The 23,168-nt window shown below is 32.2% G+C and overlaps 2 protein-coding genes across 2 annotated transcripts; one reads left to right on the top strand and one right to left on the bottom strand.

Annotated features, from left to right (window-relative positions):
* Positions 1-88: 88 nt before the first annotated feature.
* On the top strand, positions 89-2,289 carry EAF02_002299 (uncharacterized protein; the record flags this gene model as incomplete). The annotated part of the gene is made up of 8 exons (XM_038898347.1): positions 89-256; positions 306-384; positions 441-486; positions 561-730; positions 790-829; positions 899-1,418; positions 1,481-1,673; positions 1,745-2,289. 8 exons carry the CDS (start codon positions 89-91, stop codon positions 2,287-2,289), a joined length of 1,761 nt encoding a protein of 586 aa, XP_038762039.1.
* A 324-nt stretch (positions 2,290-2,613) lies between these two features.
* On the bottom strand, positions 2,614-3,771 carry EAF02_002298 (uncharacterized protein; the record flags this gene model as incomplete). The annotated part of the gene is made up of 3 exons (XM_038898346.1): positions 2,614-3,140; positions 3,194-3,647; positions 3,715-3,771. The coding sequence occupies 3 exons, from the start codon at positions 3,769-3,771 to the stop codon at positions 2,614-2,616; spliced, it is 1,038 nt and encodes a 345-aa protein (XP_038762038.1).
* Positions 3,772-23,168: the final 19,397 nt, after the last annotated feature.

Below are 23,168 nucleotides of genomic sequence, written 5' to 3'. Positions count from 1 at the left end.
CAACGAAGTTTTTCAACTCCCATGTCTTTTCTTCCCGAGCAATCAACACTCACGTAAAACCCAATTCTAACACACTGGATTGATCATCATGAGTAAATCATCCATTACCCCTCCATCTGGCAGTTTCGACGCCATGGAGTCCGAGAAAATCGAGCACATCGCAACACATGACAAAGTGCCCGGTCATAGCAACTACTACGAGAAAGACGGACTTCGAACATATGGCGACGATGAAGATCATTATCATGAACCTGAAGTACGTTATGTACCTCAGAGAATGTATACAATCGACTGACAGCGCGTAGATGTCGATGCGACGCTTCATGAGTCTAGTCGCCATGGCATTTTTGTGGACCGGATCACAAATTCCTGTGTATATTTTTGGTAAGTTCTATGGATGTTATCCAGAATATGTGAAAGAGCTGAGATTATGGATATAGGTGCCATTCCACCCTACATTTATTCTGATATTGGAGGCGTCGATCGGTGAGTACTTTGAACATCTAGATCCAAATACACGTATTATCCGTTCACAGGAAAGAAAGCCTAACGGTACATAGGTGGATATGGCTTGTCCTTGCAAACCTCCTTGCCTTAGCGGGAGTTTGCCCATTTGTTGGAAGTCTCTCTGATATCCTCGGTCGTCGTTATGTCGCACTTTTGGGTGCTCTTTTCATTGTTGTCGGTATGATCGTTTGCTCAACCGCTCACACTATGAATGTATTCATTGGTAAGTCCTAAAATTGCTTCAGGAGACGGTGCTACACTTAAGTTAACGCCGAGATTAAGGGGGGATGGCAATTGCTGGTATTGGAGCTGGCATCAATGAGTAAGTCTTTTAAACCATTTATCTCTGATATTCAACGGGCACTTGGAGAGCTTAGCTTACCATATTTAGACTCACTGCTTTAGCAGCCACAGCCGAATTAGCACCTACCTCGAAACGTGGAAAGTATGTGGCTATTCTTGTCTTCACCATCCTCCCATTCTGTCCATCTGTAATGTGGGCCCAGCTCATAGCTTCGCATGGCGGATGGCGTTGGTGCGGATTGCTATGCGGAGTATGGGCGTTCATTGGCTTCGCTCTTACTCTCGTTTTTTATTTCCCTCCTCCTCGAGTTAACTCGATTGGTTTATCTAATCGGGAAATTATACAACAGATTGACTTTGTGGGCGGTTTCTTGAGTGTAGCAGGAATGATTCTATTCATGGCTGGCATGCAATGGGGTGGCTATCAATACGACTGGAATTCAGCGCATGTTCTGGTACCTTTAATCTTGGGGGCCATCTTGCTGATTATTTTCTGTTGTTGGGAAATATATGGGACGAAATATCCTATGTTTCCATCTCGTTTGAAGCAAGCTCCGAGAATTCTAGCCCTGACACTTGTCATAACATTCATATCCGGTGCTAATTTTGTACGTACGAGCTTTTATTTCCTTCCGACACGCCTTTTGCAAATGATACTGACAAGTATTAGTTTAGTATCATCATGTTCTGGCCTACTCAGGCTTTTAACGTATATGGACATGATCCGATTGGCGTAGGGGTCAGAGGGATACCCGTTGGCTTCTCGATTTTAGCAGGAGCTTGTATTGTGTTGTGGTTGCTGAGTGTCCTTAGAGGAAGAAACAAGGAGTTGATGATTGTGAGCTCAGTGCTTATGACAGCTGGTATGTAATTCTCGAAGCTGGGTAAATCAGAGGCAAATTCCATTTTCATCTCGCTAATGCATATAATTTAGGATGTGGTGCACTTGCATGCGCAAACAGACACAACCTATCAACACTATGGGCTCTTCTTATAATCGCTGGATTAGGCATAGGTGGTATCGTCGTACCAGCTTCGATAATAACGACTATAATATGTCCCGATGACTTGATCGCAACCGTTTCTGCTCTCACCCTCTCGATCCGAGTAATTGGTGGTAGTATAGGTTATTGTATCTACTACAATGTCTTCGTAAGCAAGTTTGTTCCTGCTGCTACTTTCCATATCGGAGGTGTTATGGCTCGACAACTCAATATCATAAACAAAACTCTTATAGGAGAAGCTATCCACTACACATCCGCGTCTCTTCTCCCATTGCTCAAAACAATTCCAGGAATCGCAGGGAATGAAACCGCTTATCAGATGGTGGTGATTGCAGGGCAGGAAGCATATGCCGAAAGTTATGTTTATGTGTACTATGCTAGCACAGCATTTGGAGCTGTGAGCATTCTTGCGGCTTGTTTCCTTGGTGATATTAATGCATATATGGATGACCACGTAGCGGTTATCATGCATTAAAGTCTGAGGTCGAAATTGGCTTTTGGTGGATAGAGTTCGGCCTTTAGAAGTGCATGATTGAGATATAAATTTGACCCGTGATAAATACAATACAATCAGATTGCATTCAGAATAACATAAATACCCCATAATGATTTTGATTTCAGTCATTACAATCGTAGATATTCCAATTATGGTTTGAATGAGACCATCGCTACTTGACATCTTGGGGATATATAAAGTATATACTTTCAAATGAATGTTGGGGTTCGGGAGGGCCCCAATGAAATAGAAGACAATGCGAACATATCAGGGCGTGAATATTTTGGGATAGAATACGCGACCCTAGATTTGGAATTGCAAGTTCTGGCTCTTCCCTTGTTCCTCGCCACTTCGCAACAGCTTTTCCAAGATTTCCAAGTCAGCAAGGGCTTCTTGAGGAGATTGCCTAGAATTAGGCTTCCCATCCACGATACTCTGAGCCCAAGCAGCAACTTCCTGCTTCACACCACTACCCTCTTCTGTAAACTCAACCTCTGTAAAGTTCTTTTCGCTTTCTTCGCCCTTACGCACAATGACTTTACTTTTGATAACAGAAACGCTACCAAGCTCACAAGCGACTGTATATTCAGGACCAGAAAGAGTGGTGCCGAAGGAGACGCTAAATGTGCCTGATATTCCCGACTTCGTGAGCCATATTGAATTGATCGTATCAACAGGTGGTAAATGCTCCCGAAGAAGTGTACTGAATGCCACGACAGTTGTTGGCTTTGCGTCTTCACCCAAAAGTAATCTGCCGGCCGCCGTGAAATGAACGCCCCCATCGAGTAGGAAGCCACCTTGATAATCTGGCTTCTTACGCCACTCAGTCTCTGGTGAATCCGTTAGTTCTCACAATAGCATTGCTAAAATGGAAGATGCATACCAAAGTATTTCATTCCTGGCTTGACATTGCCACAAAATTGCATACGAAAGCCCAAGACTCTCCCCAACTTCTCTATTTCTTTCCTCGCATGGATAAACGAATCCAAGAATCGGAAATTCTCAGCTACGCCCCATGTAGCTCCACCCTTTACTTTATCACTGTTGTAATATTCTAGCAAGCGTTGTGCTTTCTCTAGGTCTCCTGCAATTGGCTTCTCTGACAATACATGCTTGCCTGCTGCGAGAGCTGCTTCAATATATTCGGGTTGAGCGAGAATTGGGAGGGCGATTATGACGGCGTGAACGTCCGTACGAAGAAGAAGATCGTAGTATGTATTTCCAACACCCGAATCATCGGAATAGAGAGGGACATCGACGTTCAATGATTGTGCGGAATTGAGAGAACGGGAGTAAATAGCTTTGAGGGACAAATGAGGGGTAGCTTGAATAGCTGGCTAGAGCGCGAGATTGGTTAGCTATACAGTAACCTTAAGACATTGACTGGACTGAGTAAGCTTATACCAGATGCTCAGTCTGAGCAAAAATGCCTGAACCAATAATAGCGACGCCGATGGACATTTTGTATGTATGTTTTGTATATACTCTAGAAATGCCAATATTTGAACGCTTTTTGTGTTGAAGGAGATATTTATCATTCACGTCATTGCGGAGGACTTTGTGCCAAGCAAGCAGGGAATGGCAAGTTGATGATAAAGCGTCAAGCAGAACATAATTTCAATGGATGACTTCATTCGCATTGCTTTCTGCCTGAATAGTGAAGAGTCAGAACCAGCAACTATCTGGGACGCCATATTGATACAACGGCTCGAGAACGATTATTAGTAGTAGCGAAGATAATTGGAGATGCAACAAAGTCAGCCTTTCACCAGATACCTAATAACCAGGGGTTTTTACAGGCTCTCCTGCCCCATAGTTCGATGATCACAACACCAATAATAACTTACCTTGATAACTATTGCTAGAGTCGAATAGATCGATAATCATCTTCTGATGTTCTACGAGTACATCAATTGAATTGTAATTTACTTGTAGAACGAGATTTGTTCTCCGAGGTAATTCTTTTATACTGCAAATCCTTCATTTCCCTAATGCTTCTAATCTCGTCTCAAATCATCAATCAAAATCAGTTGATACATAAATAGAGAATCATAAAACTCAAGATTTGGTATTGCAACTATCGACCTGGAATAGGTAGTCTGCGATGGCTAGAATATCAATCACATGTACTATTGACTCGGGAAGGCTTAGAACCCCCAGAATGATACTATCTCAGATTATTATAATCGAAGATACCTATCTAAGTAGATAAATATCAGGCTGTCAACCCAATCTGGAAATCGAGTACCTTTGAAGACGCAAAGGACCCTTGGTATTAACATTGATATTGGCCTAGCATGTCTAGATGCTACTTGTTACATCTACCACTCATCAATCAACCCTCCATTCATTCCGTCTGCAGTCAACCAAATTTCTCATCCGTCTAACTATCCATCCACTCACGACGATCCAAATATCCATCCAGCCATCCAAATATCACAATGTCCAGTGTCATGATCGCCGAAGGAAGGAAAAGAGGGTATCCATCGTAAAATACAAAAATCAGAACTTCAAACTAAACACCAGTATAAACGTCCTCTGTTGCACCCTTCCTGCCAGATGACCTAATACAAGGCAAATTATGCAAGAGTTCCTGCAGATTCTTAATGTTATTAGCTCTTCTATCAGAACGAAAACAACGAATGAATCTTACCAGAATGTACATCGACTTAATAGCCACTCATACCGCAATTCCGTAATGCAGTTGGACACAAATTTTGCATAATATGCACGAGACTATCTCTTCAAGTTCGAATTTACTCGTTCCTAAGGGCTAGTTTGGATGTACAAATCCGCACTGGATCCGCTGAATATTCCGTTCTTTTTGAAAGCGGATTTTGAATTCATATTTGGATATCAAATTGCGGATTCTGTTAAATAATCTGTATTTCAACGAATTTAGTATATTTCGAGATGGGGAGGAGGTGGATTATTCTAAAATGACATTAAATAATCCGCGTTTTTCATTAAATTTGTATAGGAAAATAAGGGTGCGGATTGAAAACAAGGATTAGAAAAAACAGTTCTTGTTTTTAATCTGATAAATAATCCGTGTTTTTATAGGCTCTTATAGACCTTTCACTCTATATCCATATAATATTATAATAATATTAATACTTCAAATACCTAAATTTATAGGGTATCTTTATTTTTCTTCAAATCGTTTCTGATTTCGATTTAGATTACTTTATATTTCTATTCCCTATATACTAGAATATATATAGTTTAGTTTAAAAGTAGATTCTTCAATATTCTTTCTATTATAGCTTTAGATTCTATTAATAATTTAGATTGTAAATTGTCTTTTTCTTATTCACAATAAGCGATAATAAGGTTAATAATTCTGAACAGTTTATTTCTATCTTGATTTATAATTTAGCTGCTGTTATTGGCTCTTTTTATTATACTCCAATTTTAAAAAAAAGAATTGGTATTTCTAGTGAATTTAAAATACAATCTCTTCTTGATTTTAAATACTCTCAACATTATCAAAAACAATTACATATACTTCTACATACTTTTTGACTTTTGATCAAGTTTTGTTATGAAAAAATAAAGCTACAATACTTTCAATATATTTCAATTAATTAAAAGCTATACATATTTCTCTATATTATAGGCCAGCATAGAACTATATATAATATAACTAAAGCCTTTTCTTATTCTGAAGAAATAATCTATAGATACGAAAAAACATTTTATATAAATCTACTTATTAATTTATTCTAATACATTTTAAAATGGTTTTATTAAGTTTAGATATTATAATGATATTATACCCATTAATAGTAAAACTACCGGATCCAATTATACAATTCGCTTTTCCTCGAGTAGTAAAAGATGAAAAATATCATATATATTTTGCAAATTACCTAGAAGCTCTCAATAACACCTTTATTCCAGTAATAATACCTTTCGAAAATCGATCTACTTATTTCAATTAAAAAGGATATATTATACAGAATATTCTTATAATAATTACTTTCAATTTACAATTCTGCTATATATTAGCTGGTTGGAAAGGTTCTGCGAATAATCAAAAGGTACTTTTTGTAACACTTTGCCTTAAAAGAACTGCAAGAGCAGGGTACAATTTATCCTTAGAATCTACAATTACAGAATCGGGAGCAAAGCATTTATAGAGTGCTCCTATATACTAGCTATATATATGTGATTATATATATATATAAGTATGTATGTAAGTGATTACAGTTATAATTAAATGCGATCTGTAATATTACCCCCCTTTTCGAAAAAGCTTGCCCTCAAGCTTTATAATTATCTAATCTGTAAACATATTGGTAATCCTAATAAAGCGTTGTTATTTATATTGTAGTATAGTATAGTAAACAGGTGTATACACAAATTTTGCTTTTTTCGTAATAAGAAGGCATATGGGAAATAGAGAAAACCGTTTTGTAATCTAGCAACAACACAAAGCCTTTAAAGCATATAAATCGCCCGAATTTCCCTTTCTCTTTTAAATCTTTTCTGGTTATTTATTTTCTTTATATTCCTTAATTAATAATCAATATACCTTTTATATCATTAAGAAAACATAATAGTAAAAGCAAGTTGTTATTAATATAGTTGAAATAGTAAAAGGATATATATATAGTAATAAATTATTTTTTTTTTTTTGTATTTGCTTTACTGATATATTTCTTTATAGTTTGTAGTGAAAAGAGCATCTGCCTTTTCTGTTATATAAGGCAAATGTTCTATTAAGAAAGAGAAGGAGTCGAATTATAACAGAAATAATAATAATTCTATTAGTAAGGAGAAGGATGATAAGGAAAATGAATTGAACAATGAAGATACATATAAATAAGATTTTCTTTTGATATCTCCAGCTTGCAATCAGCTTGTCTAATAAGTGCAATTATAGATATCGAAAATAATATATTTAAGGATAGGATTGATCTTTGATATATTTATTGGATATATCCGTTCCATTATTTTTCGAGACAAAATTCGGAGAAAGAATACAATTTTTTGATTAATTGTATTGATAATTACAAAAAGAAGTTTGTTAATAAGTTGATTGTAGTGGTACATTATTTTTATAATTTTAAAAATGATAACGAGATAGTTGAAGAAGATATCCTAAAGGTCTTATATCAAAGTCAATCTGATTGTAAATTTGATATATCCTGTTGCAAAAGTGTTAGCTTTGTTGATATCGATAAGTAGGGATCTCTAAGCAAGAGATTACTAAAAAAGATAATATCATAGTGGGAACAATATATTCAAAAAAACAACTGGGTTTGTGCTAGCTATATATACAATTGTATTTCCAATAAGAGAGATAATGTTTGCTATTGATTTCCTGAATAATTATCTAATTAATTTCGCTGTCTACTTTATTTGACTAGTAAGTATAAGTGTGAGTATTTGTTTGATAGGGATATATACAAGATGTTTTTCTAATATTGATTAGCTGTTGTTAAATACAATAATATAATAAAGGTAAATTATAACTTTTGCTAGCTTTTAATAAAATTAATTTTTGAGATAGCTTGATATACAGGAGAAGCTAAAGAGTTGTATTTCAAAAGAAATACTTCCTCTTATTCTTACTCGAGAAGCTGTGGAGTATTGTATAACAGAGATTACAATATAAGGAGACGAATTGGAATAACAATATCAGCTTATTATAATTCAGATAGAAGTAGAATTTTTAATAGTTTGCGAGTGATTAGGTACAATTGAGTGCTAGCTTGGTTTTGTTGTTATGTATACTGTAATTAAAGGTTGTTTTGTTTTTCGACTTGTGATTATCCTATATATACTTGTTATCACTGTTGGCTAGGAATTCGATTGGTATTTCGGTTTAAACTATCTAGTCTTTATTGTTATACCTTGCCCAATTATAATTATTAATACCCATAAAGGCTTTCTTTCTAGTTTGATTTAAGTTTATTAGATAGAGAAAAAAACTTTTTTTATTGATATTTCATTTTTGTTTGATTACTTTTAGCCTTTTATATGATTAGGATTTTTTTTGTTATAATAATAAATTAAAGAAATTCTTTCTATCTTTTTTATTTATATATTAATTATTATCTATAAAATCATAATTATTCTTTTCATTTTTATAAAAACAAATTCATTTTGATAAATACACAGAAAGTCCTGGCAAAATAGGATTTTGTAGATAAAAGTCATGGAGGTAGTGCAAAGCAGTTTTTAAATCAAAAGCAGAATACCAGGTGAGATCGTTATCAATATTCAGCTATGATACTCTGTATTTAAACTGTTGATATACTTTTTTTATAATTAGAATACACTCCACTTTCTATTCAGTATTATTAATAATATTTATTAAAAACAGTAGTTCGAGGATTTGTCCGGGAAATGAGTTGTCTACCATTTTGTAGAGCTTGTTAAATAGAAATACGGAATGGATTTTTATAATAAATAATAAATCTAATTGAAAGGAATCTCTAACCCAATTAATAATCTTGAATTTCCTTTAAATAAGGTAATCCAGTTTTTTAGATAATTGTTATATCAAAAAGTCCCTTATACTAAGTTATATATAGTTTTCTATATCGAAATTGATTAAACGGCGATATGAGTTAGCTGATCGAGATATCTTTTTTTGTATACACAAGATATTTTCTTTTGCTTGATCAAGTGCTAGTTTATTGTATTTAGTATATTCTCTAGTATCGGTTATATTCAAATCGTCGACAGGCATGATGGAGTCGAGTTTCCAATCCCAGGGATTGCGGGGTAGATAGTTATACAAGATCTCGTACAGGGTTTAATCACTTAATAATTCATAGAGAAATATGAATTGAATATAATCTATTATTGATAGAAATTCAGATTAATTATCTTGATAATAGTTTATAAAGGATTGCAAGTGTTATTGGAGATATTGATTATAAATCTCAATTTGATTGTTAATTTGTGAGTGGTAAGTGATAGATAACTTAACTTGTGTTTCTAAAATATTATTGAATTCTTGCTAGAATTTGGATATGAATTAAAGATTACAATTAGAGATTATAGTCTTCAGGGCATTGTAGTATTTGTATATATGGTATAGGTACAAGCAGACCTGATCTTTTGAATCGATTGATTTATAATAGAGTATCGAAATAGCTTGTTTGGTTAATTAGTTGATAATAACGAATATATTGTCGTAATCGTATTTATCCTTATTGAAATTGTAGTAATTTATAGTAACATATTGCCATACTCGTATAAGGATTAGGAGTAGATAGAAGAGATCGGGAGTGCGATTTCTTAATACAGAGCTGTACTTGTATTTGTAGCAATTCCGTATATATTGATTGATTGTATCGTTCATATTCTTCTAATAGTATTGATTAGCCAAAAAAGTGTAGGTCTTTTTGATACTAAAATATGTAATGGAGACTGAATCATAAACTTTGCAAATCAAATAGGTTTACAGATTTTCGATATCCGATATATAAAGTCGATCGTTGTAAAGCAAGAGTCCTTTCTCGAGCATAAGATGCTTGTACAATTTGGTAATCTGAATATATAGAACTTCTAAACTCGAATAGGATCTATTTGCTTCAATAATACAATTTACAATATTAAAAAGCAATATAATTATATATATATTGATGTCTACAACTACATCCAAGTCTTGCTATAGAAATTCGCATATAATCTTTATATCCATTTGATTATCTTTTATAAACTACTGAAGACAATTCTTCTTCTTAATACTATTCTATTGATCCAACTTGTTAGTATAACATGTAAATGTATCTATGAGGGGATTATTCTTTTCAGCACAATATATAATAATAAAGTTATAATCGATGAATAGTTCTGCCTAGCATATTTATTGAATGTTTAGCTGTTTAATAGATATAAAGTACTCAAACACTTTATAATTGATATATACTTTGATTTAATACAGGAATCCAGCAAGTTCAGCTTTCCAGTAACCTAGAAATTTGATAATTACAAGTATTTCTTTATTATGAACTTTATAGTTTAACTCAGTAACAATTATCGTTTTCGAAAAATAGACAATTAATAACTATTCGTTACTGTACTTCTGAAATAGTACGCTAGCAATTATATTATCAGATATATTGGTTTCCAGTATACAGGATAATATATAATCGTAATACTACAGAAGAAAAGCAGAGATAAGTTTGTCTTTGAATATATCAAATACAATTTGACAGATTTTATTGAAATAAAATTTGATATTTGCTTTTATAAGTTTATAAAAAGATTTTGCTATTATATTATAATTCTTAATAAATCAATAATAAAAGTTATAAAAACCTAAAAACAATTGAATATCTTTTATAATAATAAGATAAATCTAAATAATGATTACTTTAATCTTTTCTAGATTGATTTATATATTATTTATAAAAATAATAAAATCTAAATACTTTATATATTTGATATTGAATTCATACTTCTTAAAGTTTGTCTGAAAACTAGTAGACTCAAATTGTTTGAGAATATATTTGATATATTCCTTATATTCATCTTCGTTTTTAGAATATATAAGAATATTATTAAAGTAAATAATATAGAAATTATCTAAATAATCAAATAAAATATTGTTTATATATTATTAATAAATTATAGAGCTGTTTATTAATTCAAAAGATAAAACTTTGTATTTATAGGAATTATATTAAATGCGGAAGGTAATATATTCTTCAAAAACTGGATTTATATGAATATAATGGAATATTTATCGAATATCTAATTTGGTATATACCTTTATATTAATAAGTCATACGAGTATCTTGTTAATAAGAGATAAAGAATACCTATCTTTATATATTAAAGAATTGAGTAATTAAAAGTTTATACAAAACCTTAAGCTTCCATTTAGCTTTCTCATAAAGAAAATCGGTATTGTAAATAATATTTAACTGGATTTTATAAATCTTTTAGTAAGATTTTTTATAATATATTCTTTAATGATCTTAAGTTATTCGAGCAATATCTTATATAAGGGATTGTATTTAAAAGCTTTTTCATTTTCTTCTTTAAATATAATCTTGTAATTATATAATCAGGAGAGAAATAGAATGTTAGACTTGTGTTTAAAGAATGCTTAGTGATATTATTAGTAAACTTTAGGGATCGAAGGCTTTATCTTGATGTCTGTGATAATGCAATTGAGAATAGTGATAGTTTCTGATTTAGAATTATTTAAGGTAGCAATTGCGGTTGAGATTCAATGATTATTATTTTAATTAGATTTGTGAATTAAGATAATATTATTAATCTTTATATATATAATTATAAAGATTTTATAATCCTTGCTTTTCTTATAGATAAATTGAAATTGAATCGGCTTGAATGTATAAATATCGAATATATTAAAGATATAAAGTGAAAGGGATTTGTAAATAGATTGAATAGAGATTTGATTAAGAATAGGTTTCTTTTTTAGATTGACTGGAATCTGAGCTTTGATTGTATTTGAGATTATTATATTAGTCTCTTGGGAAGGGATAATAAGTATTTCAGGTATTGTTGGGATAGGGATCATGTGACTGACCGCGCTAGCGCATGCGCTAGCGCCCCCGCACTATAGCATATACGTTCGTAGCCTTTAGCTTTTAGAACCTCGAGCAATATTACAACAGTGTGAATCATTAGTACTATATTACTTCACCATCCCTATGGTGATACCAACACTGATCAGTGATATCACAGATCAGGAGTCTGGCACCTTAATTTCAAATGCAACATGGGTTTGTAATTAAGGTTGATATTTCTCTGAAGAGGTATAAGCTCTCATATCAAAGCAATGTGGTTTGATACCTGCCCTTATATGAATAAGGATTGTCGGCAATGTGACGGTAATTCTTGTGTTTAGTATTAATTCAATGTAATTTAATATTAACAAATCGAGTTTAGTTGATAATGTAGTGACGATTCTTATAATTAATCTTAATCTATATTTTATTCTTTAAAGCAATATATGTTGAAGAATACAAACTAGTAGCTATTAGCTCGAATTAAGTATTATCTTTTAATAAATAAGTATAACTTTGTTGGATTTTGGCAAAATTATATTTAAGCATTTTACCTCATTACCTATCTGCTATCCATCAATATGGCAGGATCTTATAAAGACGACTTTGCGAAATACAAGCCTAAATGCGATGACAATGTTGGAAGTGTGGTTGAATCGATTATATCATTAGTTATTGTGACTGATAATTTTAATATAATGGCTGAGTAATGATAGAACAATCCTATTAATCTTATAAAGAAAATAGATATAAAAGAGATTAGGGATTTTTGCAAATACAAACTTTACGAATATCAATAATCAAAGTATTATGATAACAAGTTATGGTTGGATTATTTTCGCAAATTTGAATATTTCAATTCGGGATATTTTCAAGCAGTTAATATATGTCTTTTATATAAATTGAAATACAAACTACGCTCATACAGCATATTTATTGCAAAGTATAAGATTTACACGATACAACCTGTTTATAATACTTTAATTGATATAATTTGATTATTGTATAAAGAATGGTTAGATAAAAAGATTATGGATACATTTGTAGATAAGGGATTTACATTTCGATTAAAAAGCATATAGAAAAGAATAGATGAAAAAGATATTCAAGCTTTTATATATACATTATTAAAAAAACCCGAAATATTTCAAATAAATGGTCAGTCCGAACCATCAGATTTCAATCAATATAGATTACCACAATTACTAAGTATTCTATCTCAGATTACAACAATTTCAGGATTCAACCCTTTAGGTGGTAAAGGAAAGGGTGTTGATATTGGATAAAAAGTGTTATCAAAACTATAAGTATCCTATTACTATAAATCCGTTCCCCAATCTAATATTGGTTTTCTATAAGAAAATAGTGAATCCAATTCACCCGTATATTTATTCTATAATTAGAAAAAACCATTACCTTTGCAATTAGTTTAGTATGGATAGTTTCAACCCGAAATACCTTTTCAACAATCTAACCCTTTATTACCACAATCACCTCCACCATTACAAAAAAGAGATGATCAATTATTCGGTAATCTATCCGGTAATAATAATGGTTCGAATAAAAAAGGAGAAGGAGAAGGTAATAAAGATAGAGAAAACAATTTCCTATAAGATGATTATAATGAAAATAACAACAGTGGAAACAGAGGCGATATGGAAAAAGGAGAAGGAGGTGATTTAGGATATGATTATGGCATTCCGAAGATCTTCCCAAATCCATCATCAAGAGTTATAAATATCAATCAACTTCTTAGAAATCTTACAAAACTTTACAACAAGAATAATAAATATAGTGAACAAGATAACAATTTCATACACAAATTCAATATATTCCTCAACAATTACTAATATATTGATCTATTTGACAATCTATTTTTAAGAACATTCCTTACTATACTTATCGATATAGCATTTGATTTTTATTATACGAATTTAGAGACTATACCGATATTGATATAGGAGATTCGCAAGTTGTTTGTGAATACATTCAAAGGCCCCAAGCACAAAAGGAATATCATACGATAATGGGAAATTGTTATACTAAAGAATATAATAGTACAACTAGAGAATAATAGGAAATCAATTATTTATTATCTATAACAAATAATAACAAGATTACATTATTTACATAAAGAATTTAGTGATATAATTAGGATAAAGAATTTACTTTATCAAAAGATTATCAATACATGTGTATTAGTATCAACATACTCTTTAGCTTATTTTCGCCCAGCTAACAATATATCAAGTTTTCTTGAAGAACTTTGTTCAGCTATTATAATGTAGGAACTAGCTTATCCAAACGAAAATATAATATTCTATATCAACCAGAAATATCAACACAAAGGAGGATATAATCAGAATAGAGGATTTAAACGAGGTGGTTGATAATTATTTAAATTACAAACTAAAAAAAAGTGTTTTGTTTACAAAAAGGATGATTATTAGTTAATCAGATATAGTAAGGAGAAGTGTGACGAGTTATGATGCAAATACAAAAAGCAGTTTAAGAATACTAATAACAATTTTGATAAAGATTTTGAATAGTTTTTTGTTGAATACAAAGGTTCTAATTAAAATGATATTGAGAAATTTGATATTGATACTGATAAGAAGATCGAAGCTTACTTCGCTTAATATAAACTTCAAGATTCATTAGAATAAAAATCATATTCAAGCTTTATTATTCAAAACGAACTTATTAATGGTAAAGAGATTATAATAAGATTGGTTAATAAAATACTCATTTATGCCCTAACGCATCAAACTCGGGAGAAAACTATATTCATAAATGGATATGATTTTAAAGAGTTCAAGGACATTATCATTGATATAGCTGCAGCGGAATAATCCACAATAAGATTCAATCAATATATAGCATACAAGACAACTATCGAGAATATTATCTTAAACAAAAGCAGAGCAGGAGTTGCAAATGTGGTATTCGGGATTGGAAGAGCTGAATCTTTCGGATTAGTCAAACTCCACCTACTTCTAGAAACTATCGAATTTTATGTTATAAATACGGAAACACCATTCCTACTATCACTTAATGATATGGATCGTCTCGGCATATACTATAATAATATCATCGACGCTATCATTACAAGAACAGAAGAAAGTTATCCTTGTATTCGATGTAACAAGCATATAGTTCTACTATAGCAAATAAATATATAGCAGTTCATATAATAAATTATCGAGAATAGTAAGTGTTATCTTATCGATACAGAACTATAATATTTATATTATTGCTTTAATCATCCATCGACATATAGACTTTTATAAATACTACAGCGAACTAGCTATAATGACATCTCAAAAGCCGAGATTGATAAGCTCAACAAGTTCTATCAATATTATCAAAAGTATAGAAAATTATTGGATTGATTTAAATTCAATTTATAAAATGATATTGACTTTAATTATTCAATAATAGTTAATATCATATATATTAATACTCACCCCATTCTACATATCATTAATAAAGATATACAATTCCAAACTATATAATAACTGAACAATATCATTGCAAAATATATTTTCGATACACTTCGAAAATGCTGAATGAACACTTACACCAGTCCATCAGATTTTATTATACATAATACTGGAAAGAACTTTATAAGTAAGAAATTCGTTTAATATACTATAATTATATTGATAAGAATAAAGAGTATATTAATTGAGGCACATTGATTAATTGGCATAATTGAACGCTATTATACAATCATTAAGAGAATATATACTATTATCTCCAACAAGCTCGATAGTTTTATTATAAAAGAGATAATACTACAAATAACTGTAAAAGCAATAAACGATACTATAGAATCAAATGGATTAGTTTCAATACTTCTAGTCTTTAAAGCATATCCACGGATATCTGAATCTGACCCATCTGTATCTATAGTTCTATAGTAGCAATTAGTGATCAAAAAAATAATGAATGAGATTTATAAACTATAAGCGATACGATAAGTATCTGACACTTTGAGTTAGTGAAATGGATTGTCTACAATGGCTTTATACAATTTACCTATCAATTCAAAGATTTAAATATAAAGAGAATATAAAGAATGAATGGGATTATATTATTTATTAGATATAAAAGATGAGATATGTATAATACAACTACCAAGCGGATTAATAGAATTCTGCACTATTTAGGTTAAACTTTATATAAAGGATATATAGGATCAGCCTTAGGATTAACCCTAACCATCTGCCGAATCAGTATAAATATCACCTATACAAACTGGATTAACACAGTAAGGGCAACTTGCTGTATCTAGTGTAAGTAGAACAACTTTGTTAAAATCTGGTAAAGTTATATCTATCCTCTTATCAGCTATTATCAGGAGTAGGAATCCAGAGGAGACCCTTTTGAATATATTCAAAAACCCCTAATCTCAGTAATGATAAATCCCTCAAATAATAATTCCAGTATAATCAACACTTTTCGTGAAAGGAGAAAATATTGAATTCATAGAATACCCACCGGATTTATCGATTTTTCTATTAAAGGAAAACGAGTCTAACGATATACAGCACGTTGAATACTATACAACATCTACTGATATCTCATTATTGATAATTTTTGTGAAATCAAAATGAAAGGAAGTCGACGGACTCATAGAAAACGGTGTTTTCCAATTTATAAAGATTACAGATATCCCTGTAAGTACAAGGATTTTTAATTTTTGTTTTATTAACGAAATTAAGAATAAAGGAATTAATAAAGCATTTCCCAAGTCCCGATTAATTATACAAATATAGAAAGATTAAGGAAAAGGTACTGTTTTAATACAATCGCTAACAATACAATATATCAACCAATATATTATATTGACAATAATAGCAATACTATTTAAAAACAAGATAACCATAAGTATTTGTAATATTATACAAGTATATATATAATTGATATCAAATTTAGTTCAAAAGTTTTATACTCGATCACCACCAGAAATGAATATTCCAAAAGACTTTATCCTGTAAGTTGTATGATTATTATATGATGTTCCGGAAACAGGCAATTACTAGTTTAACACCTACCACAAATATCATATCAATACTTTTAAGATAATATAATCGATCTACAATCCATGTTTATTATATATAACTAAAGACAATACAACATTCGGCATTATCGGATTACAAATAGATAATACATTCATTATAATTAATAAAGTATTTGCAGATTGTGAGCAAGCTGAACTCAGAAATACTAAATTCACGGCAAAAGAGTATGAGACACTTATATTAGATATATTACTTAAGTTTAATAATGGTTTGATTATTTAATGGGATAATGACACAATCTACTTCAACCAAAAGAAATAATACAAAAATCTTTGTCTAATTAATTTAGAATTATTTGATATGTAAGGTATGTGTGGCAAGCTCAGAAAGTTGGTGACAGTAAAAGACTAATATATTGTATAATGTATTTGAGGAGTATATGTGATAATTATGTGTCAATCAGAGGCAGTCTTTGATTTGTCATATGTGGTATAAACAATCAACCCAAAAGAAGAAGATGCTAATACTCTCAATAAACGTATTTAATGGCAGATTGACAATTCAGAGAGAGGATTACAATTTGTTTTATTTGATATGGATTCTCTTAAATTGGTTGTATTTATAGATGTGTTCTTTGTTAATAATAAAGATTTGTTCTTTCAGATTGGATATATTGTTGTTCTGTGACAGAAACGGTATTGTAGACCACATGAATCAGATCATGTGATGGTCAGGTATTCATTATATAGAATACTCCGGAGCGGAACAACGATAACCGGATCGGTTGCAGAACCAATCACCGTTTCTGTGATTGGTATTTAAAGATCACCCAGTATATAATCCGATCTCTTCTCTACAAGAAGAAATCAATTCTAATTATAGATAAGAAGATATATACATTCTTATATTTATACCATTATTGTCCAGTCATTCCCCTCCATCGTGATATGCTATTGTCCTGTACGATAGTTATGAGCCCGGTTCGCGTTTAAATACAGCTATCTTGCCATAGACCACTCTTGTGATCAAAAGTGGGCATATCACGATCCATATCTGAAAATCCAAATTTTCACTGTCCAAATACCCGGATCAATCATGTCAACGCAACATACACATCCGTCGGTATATCTTACCACCCAATCGGATTGGCCAGCCTGGTACAATGCTCTTAGGGTTAAATGTCAACTAGAAGATATTTGGGATAAGATTGATCCTGAATTTCTATCAAAGATAAATCCTTTAGCCTCTCTCTCCTTAAAATCATTATTCGAAATAATCGATTAGCTGACCGCAGTTTTACCTGTTCCTTCAACTTTCGAAAGTACTCGACAGGAATAGGACAGAGCTAAGCAGCATGCCTATAAGGCAAAGCTTGTTGAATATCATACCAAATACTCTGAACAGAAAAGTGAAGATGGGGATATAGAAATAAAGGAATCAATTAATCACCCAGTTGCTCCTCCGCCACTATCTAAGCCTGTACCTATATCCGTCGTTGATGTAATTCCCTTGTTTACTACTCTTGATAGGTTATATTATAATGAGAAAATGATATATGATGATAAGCACAAATCCTATCAACAAGTCTATGAATAGATCCAATCAACTATTAATCCAGTTCATCTCATAAAACTATCCTTCTCAAATAAGGAATCAAAGGTTCAGCCACTTTATAAGATGGTTCTCTCACTTTGTAACAAACTAGCACTATCCCATCAAATCATTGAAATAATCGTTTAATCCGAATACCATGTGCTAATTACTTAGATATCCAGTGAACAAACTGATCCAATTAAATAGTTTCGGGATTAGGATATTACCTACTCAAAGACATCCGTATACAAACTTCCAGATACTCATGGACTATTAGCCACCTACACTTTCCTCAACACTATTAGAATCAGAATAGTACTTTCATGGGCTCAACACAAAATCGATAAGATCGATGAAAAGATTCACTTAAACCAAGAATATCAGACACTTCAACAGATAGCTACAATATTCGGGGATATTATAAGCCACAATACTGTATTACCTAAAGCAAAAGGAATCTATACTATCGAGCAGTTCAAACTATCTATTCCATTTAAAAGAATTTCACAAAATCAATCCAAGGGTTCCCACTCTAACAAGAACATTAGGAAAACAAAATGTCCTTACATATCTAAAAAAAATAAACAAAGGCGTAACTTTTACAAATGGGATCCTAAGGATTATAGCAAGATGGAAATTGCTTTAACCAAAAAATATATTGATCACTCAAGTACAACTCTCTCCGCAAATCAGATCAAAAAAATCAAACAAAGGATCATGAACAAGTAAAAACACCTTCACAGTACTTTCAGGAGCAAGGAATGGATGAAAGGATCATCTTATGATACCACTCCACCTATTGCCAGAATACTAGACAAATTTATAGATGTTACTATGCTGAAGGTATTCGCAACCAACTCGACTTCAAAACCAGAGTTTGAATTCTATAACTCTACCCTCCTTGATAGCTGTGGAGCATTGCATATTGTCAACAATATATCTCTTTTGGATAATTAATTATATTATTAATCCTTTAAGAATAATCAGGTGAACTTAGGATTAATATCCTACTAAATTATCGGAAAAGATTAGAGAATAATGAGAAATATTCTTAATGGTAAGGATCTGATCCTCATAGATATTGCCCTGATTTCTGATTTCCATGTCAATATTGTTTCCAAGGTATGATTATTTAAATTAGATTTATGATTTAATGGTTTCGATACTACTTTATGCTTTGGGGATATAATGGAGAGTAAGATATATATACAGTGTATTAGATATAGCAATCTTATATTCTTAGAAATAAAGTCTTATTCTTTTTATTCTTCTATTCCAATCTCAAATTGTAATCTTATATATCCTATTGCTTCTTATAAGATCAACAAATCCTTTAGACGATCAAGGGACACCCCAATCCCAAGGAAGGATCAAGCAGAATTATAATACGAGAAAACAGGATATCTTAGAAAGAAAGTACTTGAATATCTAGTATTTACTACGAGAGGAGTAAGGATCAAAGGCTCTTTGAGACAAGAATACTCTGATTGTGCACGTACACACACAAAACAGGTAATCTCCAGAGTACCTAATGATTGTTAATTATTCAGACCTTTTTATAAGATATAATGGAATTTGTTTAACTTTTCTTGTACATTTAACAAAGCAATATGGCTATTGGTTATTAAAGAAATATATAGCAAAAAGCTATTTAGCTACTTCTTGGTAAGAAGGACCCATAATGAGGTATTCCTGATTATCCAGAGTTACTTTGTCTGGATTCACAGGAAATACGGACTTTTGATTGTGGTGATCAAGTAGGACAATGACACCTCTATTATCGGAATTATGGGTTACATAGTGTTTAAAAAATGGATTGAGATTAAGGGAATTGAGCTTGAGCTTTCCTCTAGTTATATTCATGAGACTAATAGAAGAGCTAAGCGAGCGGGGCAAGAGTTGATAATCAAACAAATCAAAATGCGGTTATTCGTAGGGTTGCTAATCAAGCTCTGGGTAGAGGCTATAATGGCTGCTACCTATCTTTATAACATTAGTCCCCTGAAAGCAAGATTATTCAAGTCATTAAATCAAGTGTTAGATGAGTGGTTCTGATTGTATCTGAAAGAAGGTGATCTGTTGCTCACTACCAAGATTACTGATAATCTTCAGTCTGACTGGAGTTCAACTTACAGATATGGATGCCGAGCATACCCCTTGGATAAGGAATGCAAGGCTGGAGTACTAATAAAATGGTATAAGACAAATCCTCAAGTATATGTTGGGTATTTAGTTGGATATATCCCTGGCATATGGATCTATTGCATCTGGATATCAATGTTTGATCAGGTTATTGTCTCTCGGAATATTGTTTTTGATGAAATGTTTATCTATAAACAGAATTACTTTAGCTAATAGGTTAATGTTATGCTTGCGAATTAGCTGAGGTGGTCAGTTAGACTGTTGGATATTACTAATTATATAGATATGAATGGAACTCTTATCGAAAACAATAATAACAATACAGACACCTTTACCGTATTGGTAGGCCAGCTATCATCCCTAGACTCATTCACTGTACACACTTCAGATAATCAATTATCTTCTTTATACTCTGAGAACTCTGAAGAAGATGATCATCTGGGGAGTGGAAAGCAGAGAGTGGGCAAAACACTGAGCGAAGAGAAGTTTATCCGACTGTCCCCCGGACTATTAGACAGCTTTCCGGCATCAGGAGATAATAGGGACCTATAGCCATATATTGCTCTAATACCAGGAGATATAGATGGAAGACCAGCTTTTGCTATTTCTACGGATTACAATATCTAAGTGCGGATAGGACATAACGAGCCTGTGAATTTAGCTGCTCAGGAACAGGAGGTAACGGTACCTGATCCTGGGAGTTTTGTCGAAGAAGGTAATGATAGTTTGGAGGCAATAGATACAGAGGACACAGGGGTTCCGATCGTAGTACTCAGAGCGGAGTATGAAAGTAACCCTGGCTCTCCATTAGCTGATTATTCATCCCATATCCGATACTATGCAGAGCCTTCTCGAAAGGTAATAGACTGGAATCCAAACCCGGAATACATTATAGAGAAGCTTGAGTCGTTAGAGCGATTATCTAGTCAGAAAGTAATCGAGTAGTTAAAAGAAGTTTCAATCTTTTAGGATAATTATTTTCGAAAGAGAGCTTGCAATATGATAATAGAGATTCCTAAAGTTAACCTGGATCTATCTCAATATCAGTTATTCACAGATAATCAGTTAAACCAAGCACAATTGAGTCCTCCTCAGAAAAGATGCAGGCGAAATGGTATATTCTATATCAACATTTCTGAGTTCGCCCGCTTAAGGATTAATCCTGAAAATCATAGTAGGATACACAAATCTCTATATGATTTCTATTCTACCTTTTGGCCTAATCTCGAGGAGATCAAGGATTAAGAGAAGAAATACTTCTTTATAACAATGTATAATGTGATTGTTGTAACGATTGCAACAAAGAATGTTCAGTCATCCGATCCAATGATTCCAAATTCAGAAGATAATTCATGTATTTATCTCTCTTAAGTACCCAAATGCCCAAGTCGATATCAATAGTTTGATAAGCACATTCTAAGACCGTGATTCAAGGCTGATTATCAAAAGGAGATCGATAACCTGTGTTCAAGGGAAACATGGCGTGAGATAGACTCTGGATCAAAATCTACCAAACCTATTCCACTAGTTTGAATATTCAACTACAAAAGTAATGATCAGGGCTTTATTACTCGATACCAATCACATCTTGTAGTAAGGGGAGATCTACAAAAGAAAACTACAATCGAGAGTATATATGCAGCAATACTTGCGAGTCAATCGTTTTGTATCGTAATGTTTCTAGTTGCAAAGTATAATCTTGAGACCAAGCAATACAATGTAGTTAACGCTTTTGTAAACGCACGGCGCAATCCAACTAGCAATCCTGTAGTATACTTACTACCTGATAGATTCAAGAAACCAGAAAAGGAGGTGATCATTAATAGAGCTTTATATAGGCTCCGTGATTCACCATCCATCGGATTTAAGGATTTCACATCAACCCTGAGATCAATTGGAATGATCGGATGCACAGAAGAACCGTGCATTTATTTCAACAAGGAGCACACCGTGCTAATTCTCTTCTTCGTCGATGACTTCCAGGTCATATATCATAAGAACAACGAACCTAGTGCTGCGAAGATCACTGATCAGATCAAGTCAGCTTACAAACTCAAGGATCTAGATGATACTAAGTGGTTTCTGGGGATCAGAGTTCTGAGAGACAGATCTGCAAAGAAACTTTGGCTAGCACACGACACCTATATTAAAAAGATTGCTAAGAAATTTAAGCTCAATAGAGATAGTGTATGTATACCACTACTAATCATCGAATTTGTCAAGTTTGATGGAATAGCTGTCATATCAGTAATCAAGGAATACCAAGAAAAGGTAGGATTAGTACTGTACACAACAATCACAATCCGCCTTGATATTATATTTGCAATCTCTCAGCTAAGTCATTTCCTTACCAATCCATCTCCTAATCATATAAAAGCTATTGATTATTATATTATATATTTATAAAACACTCGCTTTTTATCTATAAAATACAATTTCCAGCTAATTCCTTAACTTCTAGTATTCTCAGATATATCGTTTGTAGATGATAAAGAAACCAGAAGATTATCTCAAGGGTATATCATATTATTTTTCAAGGGACCAGTTTCTTGAAAAGCATTACGTTAATCTATTGTGATTACTTTTACAA

The sequence above is a fragment of the Botrytis sinoallii genome (genome assembly GCF_014898435.1).
Source record: "Botrytis sinoallii strain Bc 23 chromosome Unknown BSIN_003, whole genome shotgun sequence".
Taxonomy (NCBI): domain Eukaryota; kingdom Fungi; phylum Ascomycota; class Leotiomycetes; order Helotiales; family Sclerotiniaceae; genus Botrytis; species Botrytis sinoallii.
The sequence above is the reverse complement of the archived record's forward strand: the minus strand, read 5'-3'. Positions and strand labels throughout refer to the sequence as shown.